Genomic DNA, 15,013 nt, shown 5'->3' on the forward strand with positions numbered 1-15,013 from the left:
ATTCAATATTCATTATTTTGTACAGCGGTCTTTACAAAATCAGTTAAATTCTTTGAAGGGTTTTTTTATTTTTTTTGAAAAACTTGTATTCATTTTTATATTTGCATAAAAAAACAGTTTAATGCTATTTCATATCTTTGAATACTATTTTCTCAAATACCAAATTTTTTTGAAATATTTTAATAAAATACCTCATAAATTAAAATTTAATGCATATTTTTAAATTCAAATTTAGAGTAATTATTTCCCAGAATACTTCATAGTTTCTGAATTCAAAATAAGCGATTTGCTCATTGAAAAAGATTTTACAATTGTTTTCATGCTTCATAATGTAAAAGGAATTGATAATTTTAAATTACTTTTCAGTCGAATTCCAGTATTTAAAGATTGGATGGAATATAGTTTATTTCTAGCTATGGAAACAGGTGATATTCCTGAATTTGGAAAAACACATTTTTAGAAAATACGTGTCTCTCTGTCCATTTGTGACAAAGATAACACAGAAATGCTTTCAGATAGAAAAATAAAATAAAATTCGGTGAAAATTTATATATTTCTATCAAATTTTCAGAGAATTCTGTTCAGAAAAAGTCTTTCTGTCCAGCTGTTTTATTATAAGTTAATATGATTACTGCAAAAGAAAGAGAGCTAGGTGATAAAATTTGGAACACAAATTTAACATCTATAGTGTAGACACCGATCAAAGCTTGCGCCAAATTTAAAGAGGAATTTACAGGTGTTTACACTACAGATGATAAATCTGTGTTCCAAATTTTATCCATCAAGCTTTCTTCGTTTCATAATTATCGTGTTAATTTACATTTGGACAGACGGACTTCATCTGCACAGATTTAACTCAACATTTGAAAGAAATCTACAAATTTGGTGTAAAGACCACGTTTCCAATTTTATCCGTCTATATCAAAGCACTTTTGAGTTATTTTTGTCAAAGACAAACAAGACATTTTCCAAAAAACATGTGTTTTTCGAACTCGGAGAGATTTAAAACCTAGAGATTCGTCAAAATTTCGAGTTTGAATTTTTTTGGCGATTACTAGAATTTCTGTATAGTACATATACGAGAAAATAAAAATAAAGACACTGCTCTATGAATGTAAAATAAAGACATTGCTCTGTAAATGTAAAATAAAGACACTGCTCTATGAATGTAAAATAAAGACATTGCTCTGTAAATGTAAAATAAAGACACTGCTCTATGAATGTAAAATAAAGACATTGCTCTGTAAATGTAAAATAAAGACACTGCTCTATAAACGTAAAATAAAGACACTGCTCTATAAACGTAAACTAAAGACCCTGCTCTGTAAATGTAAAATAAAGACACTTCTCTATAAATGTAAAATAAAGACACTGCTCTATAAATGTAAACTAAAGACCCTGCTCTGTAAATGTAAAATAAAGACACTGCTCTATGAATGTAAAATAAAGACACTGCTCTATAAATGTAAAATAAAGACACTGCTCTATAAATGTAAAATAAAGACACTGCTCTATAAATATATAAATCAGTTTATTGACAGGTGAGATATTGCACCCACAGTCATTTCATTTATCACATCACAGCTGAACATGGCAGCACTTAATCCGCGGAAGCGGCACAACTTAGCGTACACATAAATAGAATTTAAGTACTGCTCATTTTCCGAAAAAACACCAGCGATATACACTGTATGTTTTAAATATTATAATACGATATCACTTTAAAAAAAGACATCCAACATCCATTTAATAAATACGTTGTCCTTCTATATAGTCTCACATTTCAATCCTTTAAACAAATAACACAACATTTTTTTCCCCTTAGAAAGTATCATCTCCCAAAGCTGCAACGTTACAGTTAAAGACAAAAATATAAGCAGAGTTTTTCAAGGAAATACCCATCTGACATCGTTTTAGTAGCAAAACTGCATCTTCATCAACAGATGCAATGATTTCAAGGTTATGTAATAAAACTTTGATTGCTTATGTAGTGAACATGAAGTTATACTTTGTAGATCATTCGATTTATTTGTACATGATTTCAGGACACAAATTTGAATTTAAAAAATAATTATTAACTTCTCACATGGGCGCCGTCATATTTTTTTTTAACTAGGCCGTACATTTTATTTTCAATTCTATTTCAATATGGCAATGACGAAATATAACCGCCAATAGACTAATAACACTGTGGTTTTTACTGGCTAATACACGAGTCCCAAGTATACAAAATATTGGTGCAAATCCAGATCTTTATAGACTTACTTGGAAAATTTTCTTCCATTGAACAGTGTTTAAAGCTTCTTTAAATGCATACGCCGGTAGCAGAATAAAATAAAAACGTTTATTCCAAAGCTCTCGATAATAACAAGCAAAATCTATTGCTTTCCGCAACAGAATCACTTCTGCTTTTATGCTATTACAACCAAACTATGCAAGTATAACCAAACTATGTTTTTAGTGCAGCATAGCCAAATCGTTTTCGCACTATTAAACGCCTTGCCAAGTTTCACCGAACATGTTCTTTAGAACAGGACAACCAAATATGCTTTGAGCTATTCAATGCCATATAAGTACAGCCAAACTATGCTTTGAAGCAACATAGTCAAATTAGCTTTTGTACTATTAAACATCTAAATATGTTTCACCGAACATGTTTTAGGAACAGCACAGCCAAATCTGCTTTTCTGCTATTAAATGCTATGCAAATACAATCAAACTATGTTTTGACGCTACATAGTCAAATGCAATACATAGCTAAACAAGTTTTACTAAACGATGTTTTTGGCGCAGCATAGCTAAATGTGTTTTTGTGCAATTATACCACACCAAACCGGATAGATAGCCAATCATTTTAACTTAAAAAAACACACACATCTTGTATTGGAAAACAATTTATAGTATCTTACATTTATGACACATAGATTTTTGCATAGGAATACAAGGACTTACTTAGATAAATAAATATATATATATATATATATATATATATATATATATATATATATATATATATATATATATATATATATATATATATATATATATTGGTTTTTTCAATAAGCCATTGATAACGTTGCTGTAATTTTTTTAACCAGATTTCCGATTTTAAAAAATATAAGAGAACTGATGGTAAAATGATAACATGAATTCAAACAGTGGTTAGAAAACTTGGACAACACCTGTGCCCACAACCCTTCTGCAGAATTTCACTTTATACCATACCAGGTCAAAAACCGGGCATACTACCATATCTAAATGCATAAACGATCTTTTATGAAACCACATTTTGCCGCGGGCATCTGCGGCCTACCATTTTTATGACAGCACCCATGAACTCTAGATGGTTATTTTCGATATAATAGATTTGCTATTCAAAAACAAGATGATTTTCAAACCACAATTTGAAATCCTACAAAATCCAAGTCGATTAAATGTATCATTTTCCTTTTTATGTGGTAAGTTAAAATGACATTTCAAAACATTATGAAGGAGAGGGGTGGGGGGTGTATGAATGGCCTATAACATGGGAGTTTAAAATTTCTAATATAAAATAAAACTTTTAAAATATGTAGTCAATAAATATAGAGTCGATTCCATTTAATTTAATTTAACACGTTTAAAAAAATATTTTTCTTAAGGCCATGAAAACTCATTCTAGTTCATGAGTGAACTAAATGCAAGTTTATCAAAATATGAACGTATGAATATTTATCAGTGTAAAAAAAATATTCCTTTCAAACTTTCCATGCTCATAAAGTATATACAGGTTTACAACAAGTGCACCATGAGATCATCATGAGAAAAGAATCTCACCTGAAATGTGAAAATCACAGCTCTGTTACAATTTTCCCCGTTTCAATTATATTTTGTTTAAAACTAATACAATTCCATATACAAATAAGGCATAAAGTTTAAATTAAAAACAAGCCAAACCTTAAAAACATACAAACAGTAACATACACAGAATAGCCATGAACTAACTTATAGCAATTTGAATATATATATATATATATATATATATATATATATATATATATATATATATATATATATATATATATATATATATATATATATATATATATATATATATATATATACACACATATATATATATATAATTAAATTTAAATAATTTTATCACTCTTATTATTTTATAAATGATGTTTTTTCACTGTCAAAAAAAGTTGTATATCCATATTTTAATCGGATTTCATGAAAAGAATTCATAAATTCTTACTTTTTACTTTTATACATTTCAATAAAAACTTTGTGGAAATCTCAAATAATTCGGAATTTTATAATTTATCACTTTGAAACGTATTTTCATCAATTTTAATAGAACAAATAGTATTATGTATTTTAAGTACGTAACATGAAAAAAAGGTTCTTTTCTTTGTTAAATAAAAATGCAGCTTTCTTTATTATTTATGGGTATATAAATATATACTTCTTATTATAAATTAATATGCTTTATATCATATATAAATATGTTTCTCATTAAATATATATATATATATATATTATTAATATAAGAAGTAATAATTTTATTAGTCTATGATTTTTCCATGAAAAGTATCCATATCTTAGATATAAATTCGTTTTACTTCTATACATTTAGGAAGGATTTTCAATTAAATCTTCGTGGAAATCTAAAATAATTCATAATTTTATAAATAATTACAACCAGACAACTTTGAAACTTATTTCTATCTATTTCAGTAAAAAAATAGTATATTTTATAGGAAATAACATGAAAAAGGTTTCTTTTTTGTTAAATAAAATATTTATTTTTTATATGTTTATAAATATATGCTTCTTAATATATATATAAATATGTTTCTTATTAAATATATTAATAATAAGTAGAAATTTTATCAGTCTATGATTGTTACTTCTTTTTTTAAAAAATTTAAATTATTTCTGTAAAGATAAAAACATTAAATTCATTTTGCGAAAAATTCTATCGGATTGACAAAGAAGATCGGATGATGTCATTAGATGACAGAAAGAATGATCATCAAAAAAAATTTATTAACGTAACTAAACTATTCAGCCATCAGGGTTTTGTTGCTTAATCAGATTAATCAATCACAACACAAGAAAAATACTGATTCGATAAAGCACGAAATAATTTGACTTCGATTTGAGAAGCATAGCTGCCAAATTAAGTTAAAACAAAGAAAAAATTACAGAACTTGCTTTCAAAAAAGAATCAAAGGGAGCACAAAAACACCTAACAACACAGGGAAACACAGAAATCTTAGCTTCGGAAAGGCGCCACTCTGTCCGAGCTTTCACTAGAATTTGACTCTTCTTCCTGTGAATAGGGAGAAGTCGGAGCCCTCAAGACATCCCGAACCAGGCTCCAAGGAACACGAGCGTATGCCTCTGAGCTCGAGGCTGCACTCGTTCCTGGAGTCGAGCTCCTCGATCCATGGCTGCTGATATTGCTGGATGCCCCTTCAGATCTCTGGAAACATGAATCTATCTTCAGCGAAGAGAGTTTCTGTTGGATCTGCTGGATTTCTTCTGATGCCAATCTCAGATTATAATCTGTGTGATTATCATTGAGTTCTCTCAGATCTGGCAACCGAAGTAAAACTTTAGGATACAGCGTGGCATTGTTCTCTTCTCCGTAGCGCCAATTCATGTACTTTCTCATTAGAATGTAAAACTTCTCCTGCTCCTTTGCCACCAACACCTCGTTTTCCAAGCCAGGTCGGTCAGGAGACATGAGGACAATCACTAGGAGCAGCATGACGGTGGCCTCGTCCAGATGCAGGTCTTTGATGCTGCGGATGAACTCCATGTGCTTCTCGAACAGCTCGGCGGACACCAGTTTCTTGATGTCGTCTGCATCCAGAGTCGGAGAATCTCTGTACATAGGCTTGCCAGTGTGAGGCCACCTGGCGAGTTTATCGTCATAAATATAGGCACCGCGAATGAAGCACAGCTCAAGGACACCAGTTCTCAGCAGAATTTCTTTGTCGTGCTGCTGAATTTTGGAAAATGCATCCAGCTTTTGGGAGAAGTTAGTAAACTGTTTGACGGCGGTGAAGAACATGTCCAGGATCTCGGTCCTGGTCCTTCCGGTCGTCGGGACAGTTTTGTGCAGGTGTTCACTGAAAGGCACTTCGTTGTAGCTTTCTTCGTACGCATTCACGAGGAACTCAATAAGCTTCATATCATCCGGCTCTAGGTACTTTGATAAGTCGTTTATGTCAGGTTCGTATTCAGATATAGGAGTTGTGCGGTACGGCTTCTTCCCAGTTTCTTGAGAATGAGCTCCAGATTCTGACACGCCCTGTCTCTGTTTTCTTTCCATTCGGTTTTTGACAAGGGCTAGACGTTCTTCTTCTGTCATAACCCAACCAGTTTCCATTCCTAAAACAACAAAAGAAATTATCATTATGTAGAGGCAAATGGGGATCTTTAAGATATGTGACTTCGTTCGGAATGAATTTTTTGGGGAAAGATCATTATAAAACATTTATATTTTTGAATTTTTGTTCAAAATAGATTGAAAAATTACACACAAAGCAAAAATATATCAGGCAAAAGCGTTCTGAAAATTGGAAAAAAAAAATGAATCCTTCAACCTAAACATGGTATAATGGGAAAAAATCTCCTATTTCAGAAAGTTGATTGGGTGAGATGTTCAAAATCATGCAGGCAAGAAATATTTCATTTATTTCTTGAGTTAAAAAATAAATTAATATTACATTTCATTCAGTCTTAAAATATTACGATTTTACTGATAAATAAAATGAAATTTTTAATTTCTTTCCATTATTACGAAGCATTAAAGCAACTGAAAAATCTTTTTTTTAACAATCAGATAGCTTATTCTGAAGTTGAGGGACTACTGCGAAAGAATCTATTTTGTGAATTCTAGACCTAATTAAGATGCTATTAATTATAATACAGAAATTATTATAGCAAATTTGAACAAAAAAAATGAGTTGATTTTAATTTCTGAAGATTTTCTGAAAACACTTTAGCCAAAAATTAAAAATTTGAGAAAACAACATTAAAATATGGATAGATATATAAACACATTATAACTTCCCAAAGCTGATAATAGAAATAAAATATGGTTTAATATAGGAAACGGTTGTGAGAGTAAGAATAATCTTTTAAAAAATTCAATATTGAGGTTAATTATTCAACATAGTACAATTCTCTATATGAAAATATCTTTGATTCCTGCTTCCTCAAATATTTATTCGGATAAAATTTTCTATCTCGGTAATATGTTGTTGTTTTAATTCAACCTAAAGTTTATATAAAATGAAAGATTTATATTGATTTCAGGCATTTTTTGCAGAATTGTAACGATTTTGATGGAGTTTATTAACTGAAAAATATAATAATATGCAAGCAGATTAATTAAACAATCAAGCAGATTAATGACTGGCATTGGTTATGGAGGAAATAATTTATTTACATTAGAAAATAATTTTTTGACATATATAAAAAAAGTAAAATAAACAACAAATTATTTGTATTCGATTCTCAGTCTTTTATTTTTAAGGAAAAGTTATTTTCTTATTTAATATTTTGAACATTTCTGTTAGACATAATTCTCAAACAACGTTAAAAAAATGGGGTTTTATCGTCCTTTTTTATGATTCTTCCCATTCCAAACCTCACAAACTGATGTTACATTTTGTTCACATACTGTCATATCTAAACTAAGCATTTTCGCTTCTAATATCTAAATTTGTGAATTCACGTTCATAACATAAGTTATTTGACTTTCTTTATTTTTAGACGATAATTTCATTGATTTTTTTTTACTGTTGAAATGTTTCTACCAATAATTCGTTTTTTATTTGTGCTTATTTTACCGATAACAACGAAATTAGAGAACAGCAATGGTATTCTCCGAAGAATGCTGACTTTCATCAAAGAGGCCGTGAAAAACACAATATTTGGTTTTATGTATGTTTATTTTAATTATTATTATGCCTTATGATCATAAAAATCCTTGTTTTTGAACGCAATTGTATTTAAACGGAAGCTATATATTTATAAATACTACAATAATTAAGTGAACATGATGCAGCACAGGAATACAAGCAATTATACTCGGCAAAAGATAGTATATCCTAATATATTTTATAAATACATAGAATAAGTGTTTTTTAGAAATTTATTTATATGCCAACAAGCCAAATAATACTTTTTTAATCTACAAATTTGCGGTCCCTCTAAGCCTAGCGATTCTAGATTGCTGCCTAGTCAGCCGATTCTTCGTGATTTTTCTGATTTATGAAGGAAAATTATCAGAAGGGAGAGCATTTGATAGAAAGAAAACTCAAAATTCATATAAATGAATGCTAAATTCACTGTTTACAGATTAAATTAAATTTCAAAAAGTTCTATTCTAAACACTCAAAATCATAATTATGATTCATTTGGAATAATGATAAAGTATTTCGTTAATATATTCTTTGAGCCAATTCATTTTATAAGACATTATTTAATATAAGTCTCAGCAGTGATGGATTTCAAACTACGCGGAACTAGGCAGCTGCCTAGAGCCACTGAATTGAGAAGGCGGATTACCAAAAGATGGATTAAATAAATTGCCAAATAAATAAACGCAAAAAATGCAAATCCTATTAATTATGAAATATTAGAACTAAAATTGTGTTTATATTTAATTATTAAAATCATAAACAAATTAAAGGAATTTTATATAGTTAAATAATTAAAGAAAGGAAATTACTAATATATAATATGACGGAATATTAATAATTTAGCGAGTAATGACATATTGCACCTGATAGATCCTATAAAATAATCTCTTAATGTTATATTTGTTTAAGTTTATTATTTCCTCATAATTTCACTGTCATAATTAAATGCTTTTAATTTGAAATAAGAAAATCATTAATTAATAATTATGACTCATTTCTACCGAATAGTATAGTTTTAATTAATTTTTACTTAAAATTAAGATAATAAATAATCAATATGCTGATTAATTTAAAAATTGAAAAATGTTGAATTGTGTAAGCAAATTTAACAGCTATTTAAAAAAAAGTAGGAGGGGGGCTAATAATGCTTACGGCCAAGGACCTCAAAATGTGTAAATTAGCCAATAAATCACAGTTCATACAAATTCCAGACGCATAACTTCAAATTGATTTGAAGCAATCTACTGTTTGGAAACGGAAATGTAACGGGACGCCTGATAATTCCATATTTATGCTTCTCTACAATAATATAAAATAAATTTATAAATTAATGAAAAAATATTATATTATAAATATTTTCGTTGCACCTTTTTTACGTTTTTAAGTAATTAAATTTCGACTGTTAACAAATTATTTTTCTATTAAGGCAACTCCTAGGTATAAAGTTTAGAAACATCGAATGAAATAGCTATGAGTGAAAATAGCAGTCACTATCAACGGAATAAGTTAAGCACTAAATAAAATTATATCGATTTAATGTTTTAATAAATTTCTATTTACATTTTTTTTAGGATATTAAGCAGGTGGCGTCAGTAAATTTCATTTTCACTTGGATGTCCAGCTTAGAAATGAAATTGTGTAAAAATAAATTAAACTACTGTGATAGAAAGTACCAAGCATTATCTTTATGACAAATAGGCAATAAAAGTTTAAATAAGAAATAAAAGTTTAAATTAACCCTTTGAGAACTAATGAAATAATTTCTTTCGTATCGATGTATTTTTTTATAATAATAGAGAATAAATCTATCTATTATATAATAAAATTTTATGTAAGCAATTCGTTTTATTCGCTTTTTGATTGGTAGATAGCGAGTCATCTGACCCAAGACATTTGAGGTTTGTTTTGTCAGTATTGTTTGAAATATTTAATGAAAATTATTACAGCGTCATAGTAAGTATTTAAAATGCACTTGAAGAAGAAATGGCAAAAAAAGAAAAGTAAAACTTTAATCAACAGCAAATGCGTTTTTAAAAATATTACTTGTTAATTCTAATTTTAGACACACTTTTGTGGCAACACTAATGAATAGTTTCCCAATTTGTTTATCTTTTTCAGTAATGGAAAATTTTCATCTCTCGGTTAGCATCGTCTGAATACCTAAACTTTAACCTTAACCATAAATTGTTTTTTTAAATAGTAATGGAGCGTCCAGGAATATCAGATAAAGGGGAAAAATCGAAGGCCGAGTAAGAAGCTACCAAAATAAATGGTAAGCAACACTAGGTTAATAAACTATACTGATGCAAAAAATTTTTATATCTCATTTTTATATTTTTAAAATATAAAATAGAGTGCCATTAGTAAATTTTATTTTCATTAGAAGTTTCTGCCTAGAGCAGGGCCATATTATCAAATAGGCAAAGTAGGTAACTGCCTACGGGCCACACGACATTGGGAGCCCAAAAAGTTTGATAGATTTTTTATAACATTATCTGAATATATTAATCATATATAATTTTACAAGACTGTGCATTTGAACAGATTCATATTAAAATAAAGTATCGTTTAAATGTATAATTTCATTCGAATATTCCAAATAAATAATATATTGATTTAATTTTTTTAAAAAATTTCAATTCTTTAGTTAAATAGTATTTATATAATGATTAAAGGGTTTTGAAATAATTTTTTCTTTAAAATTGCTTTTAAATTTAAATCAAAATATAATTTCACATGAGAAATATTAAAATTACCTTTTCGAAAGAAACCCGCAATTAAATATTTCTATTATTTGCTAAGTAAAACTGCTTATACAGAAAGTTAAAATTATTGGGAAAAAAAACCCGTCTAATTTTGAAAATTAGAAAGAATAAATTGGGGGGGGGGGAATCAGTAACTTGCATTCTCTAAGAGCCTATAAAGCACTTAATCTGGGTCCGGATTTAGATGCAAGTTTGTGCGAGCACAGCATTAAATTCAAGTGAAAGGAATCAGCAGATCTTGCGTACCGATGGACAGACATTTCTGGAATCTGCAGTACTGACAGCACTTTCTGGAGGTGATAGTGATCTCGCACTTCCCCTCATAGGGGCAGTGGAAGTTCTTGAAGGCCTCGTTCTGGACGGATCTCCTAAAAAATGCCTTGCAGGAATCGCAGGAGATGCCGCCAAAATGGTAGCTCTTGGCTCTGTCTCCGCAGGCCCCGCATACCTTCTGGCGCCTGCTCGACGCGGAGGAGTAGTGCTGGGTCGGGACTGACGGACAATCCAGCGGTGGCAAGTGGTGGTGAGGCGACTGCTGGCTGCCATTTGGAGGCAGGCTCATGGCTGCAAAGAGAGAAAGCTTTACGTCAGTTTCTAACTTGGAATAAGAACAAGATTTTATTCGAATTTCAAGTGATGGTGGCACTATTTCAAATATTTATCAAAAGAGCCATTGTTACCAATCGATAATTATAGTTTAGGTTTATAGTTTATAGAAAACTAAACTATTAATTATAGTTATAGTTTATAATATAGTTAAGTTATAGTTAAAATTATAATTATAGTTTTATAATTTAAAATCTTAGAATTTGATTAGTAGTTTTAATTATTTATCAGTATATTCACGTTATTACTATCAGTTGTATATTTTAATTATTCTTCAAAATATGCGAAGATATCTATGGCATGCTTAAATTGATTATCAAAAGATGCACATTTGACAATGCCATAAATGAATTATTTATGAGAAGATGCATAGTTATCATTAGCATATTTTTAATTTTTATCGAAAGATTCATAGTTGTCTAAGCCATGTATTAATTAATTAGCTAAATATGCACAGTTGCCAATGCCATATATTAATTATTTATGAGAAGATCCATAGTTAAGAATAGAATATTTCAAATATTTATCAAAAAATTTTTAGTTATCAATGGCATATATTAATTAACTATCAAAAGGAACACAGTTGCCAATACCATACATTATTTAACTATGAAAAGGAGCACAGTTGCCAATGCCATACATTAATTATTTATAAGAAAATCCTTAGTTAAGAATAGCCCATTTTAAATATTTATCAAGAGATTTATAGTTATCTAAGTCGTATATTAATTAATTAACAAAAGAGGCACAGTTGCCACTACCATACATTAATTATTTATGAGAAGATCCATAGTTAAGAATAGAATATTTCAAATATTTATCAAAAAATTTTTAGTTATCAATGGCATATATTAATTAACTATCAAAAGGAACACAGTTGCCAATACCATACATTAATTAACTATGAAAAGGAGCACAGTTGCCAATGCCATACATTAATTATTTATAAGAAAATCCTTAGTTAAGAATAGCCCATTTTAAATATTTATCAAGAGATTTATAGTTATCTAAGTCGTATATTAATTAATTAACAAAAGAGGCACAGTTGCCACTACCATACATTAATTATTTATGAGAAGATCCATAGTTAAGAATAGAATATTTCAAATATTTATCAAAAAATTTTTAGTTATCAATGGCATATATTAATTAACTATCAAAAGGAACACAGTTGCCAATACCATACATTATTTAACTATGAAAAGGAGCACAGTTGCCAATGCCATACATTAATTATTTATAAGAAAATCCTTAGTTAAGAATAGCCCATTTTAAATATTTATCAAGAGATTTATAGTTATCTAAGTCGTATATTAATTAATTAACAAAAGAGGCACAGTTGCCACTACCATACATTAATTATTTATGAGAAGATCCATAGTTAAGAATAGAATATTTCAAATATTTATCAAAAAAATTTTAGTTATCAATGGCATATATTAATTAACTATCAAAAGGAACACAGTTGCCAATACCATACATTATTTAACTATGAAAAGGAGCACAGTTGCCAATGCCATACATTAATTATTTATAAGAAAATCCATAGTTAAGAATAGCCCAATTTAAATATTTATCAAGAGATATATAGTTATGTAAGTCGTATATTAATTAATTAACAAAAGAGGCACAGTTGCCACTACCATACATTAATTATTTATGAGAAGATCCATAGTTAATTATAGCATATTTTAAATATTGATTACGAGATTTATAGTTATCTAAGCAATTTATTAAGTAATTATCAAAACACACACAGTTGCCAATGCCATAAATTCATTATTTATGAGAAGGTGCGCAGTTATCATTAGCATATTTTAAACATTTATAAAGAGATTTATAATTATTTATTCCATATATTAATTAATTACCAAAAGGTGCGCAATTGTCAGTGCCATACATTAACCCTTATCGTGGCAAGATTGCTTTTTTGAAGAAAAGCAAAAAAAAAAAAAAAGTATATAGGTAGCTATACATTTTTTATAGTATACCATACATACAACTTTACAAAAATTATTTTATAGTGTTAGTATATTTTTATAAAGTTGTATGTATGGTACACTATACAAAATGAACATAAGGGTTAATTATTTATAAGAAAATCCATAGTTAATAATAGCATATTTTAAATATTTAATACGAGATTTATAGTTTTCAATGCCATATATTAACTAATTATCACGAGCACAGTTATCAATGCCATATATTAACTAATTATCACGAGCACAGTTATCAATGCCATATATTAACTAATTATCACGAGCACAGTTATCAATGCAATACATTAACTAATTATCACGAGCACAGTTATCAATGCCATACATTAACTAATTATCACGAGCACAGTTATCAATGCCATATATTAACTAATTATCACGAGCACAGTTATCAATGCCATACATTAACTAATTATCACGAGCACAGTTATCAATGCCATACATTAACTAATTATCACGAGCACAGTTATCAATGCCATACATTAACTAATTATCACGAGCACAGTTATCAATGCCATACATTAACTAATTATCACGAGCACAGTTATCAATGCCATACATTAACTAATTATCACGAGCACAGTTATCAATGCCATACATTAACTAATTATCACGAGCACAGTTATCAATGCCATACATTAACTAATTATCACGAGCACAGTTATCAATGCCATATATTAACTAATTATCACGAGCACAGTTATCAATGCCATATATTAACTAATTATCACGAGCACAGTTATCAATGCCATACATTAACTAATTATCACGAGCACAGTTATCAATGCCATATATTAACTAATTATCACGAGCACAGTTATCAATGCCATATATTAACTAATTATCACGAACACAGTTATCAATGCCGGAAATTAATCATTTATGAAAAGAATCATAGTTATTAACAGCATATTTTAAATTTTTATCAAAAGATTCGTAGTTATCTAAGTAGTATATTAATTATCAAAAGATATCAATGTCACATTTATTAGAAAAAAATGTACTGTTAAGCCAATGTCATACTTAAATTATTCATCAAAAGACGAAATAATATCGTATTTAGAGAAATACTTTGTACCTGAGCTCTAAATACATACCACGAAATGATACTGTATTTAGAACAGTACTTTGTACCTGAGCTCTAAACACTTATATTACGAAGTAATGTTGCATTTAGAGCAGTATTTTGTACTTGAGTTCTAAACACATATTATATTACGAAATGATATTGTATTTCGAGCAATACTTTGTACCAGAGTTCTAAACACATATCACCGAATGGTATAGGCCGGGATAGCCTGGTTGGTAGAGCGTCGGATTCGCGCCCCTTAGGTTGCGAGTTCGAACCCCGCCGGCCGAAGATTCCCCGCGTGCTTGGTGGCTGACGCGCGTTAAATCTGTCGTGGTCACTAAGTCCTCCATGTCAAGAGTAATACCACTGGGGGTACTGGATCAGGGGTGATTGTTCTATGATTTAGGTCTAAATTACGATCTGTGTTTGAGTGAATGAAATGCGTGAATGAAGTCCGCTCCGTAAAAAGGGTTGTGACGTGTGTGTAGCTAAGTCGTTCTCTTGGCCCTAGATGGCGCTACTATAGAAACGAAAGGCGATCCCCCTCAGGCCTACATCCGCTGTCTTCGAACAACAGGCTTACCTATGGCAAGTGTCATAAGGAACAACAACAACAGAATGATATTGTATTTAGAGCAGTAT

At 29.4% G+C, this 15,013-nt stretch overlaps 1 protein-coding gene across 2 annotated transcripts in view; it reads right to left on the reverse strand.

Annotated features, from left to right (window-relative positions):
• Positions 1–4,886: 4,886 nt before the first annotated feature.
• The window catches only part of LOC129976606 (thyroid hormone receptor beta-like), a 197,185-nt gene continuing 187,058 nt past the window's right edge, over positions 4,887–15,013 (reverse strand). For both annotated transcript variants that reach the window (XM_056090250.1, XM_056090251.1), the window contains exons 3-4: positions 10,943–11,260; positions 4,887–6,390 (exon numbers count right to left, since the gene is read on the reverse strand). In XM_056090250.1, the coding sequence (XP_055946225.1) occupies positions 5,267–6,390; positions 10,943–11,260 (1,442 nt within the window). In that variant the 3' untranslated portion in view covers positions 4,887–5,266. The remainder of the gene's footprint in view (positions 6,391–10,942; positions 11,261–15,013) is intronic.

Source organism: Argiope bruennichi, chromosome 7, assembly GCF_947563725.1.
Source record: "Argiope bruennichi chromosome 7, qqArgBrue1.1, whole genome shotgun sequence".
NCBI lineage: Eukaryota > Metazoa > Arthropoda > Arachnida > Araneae > Araneidae > Argiope > Argiope bruennichi.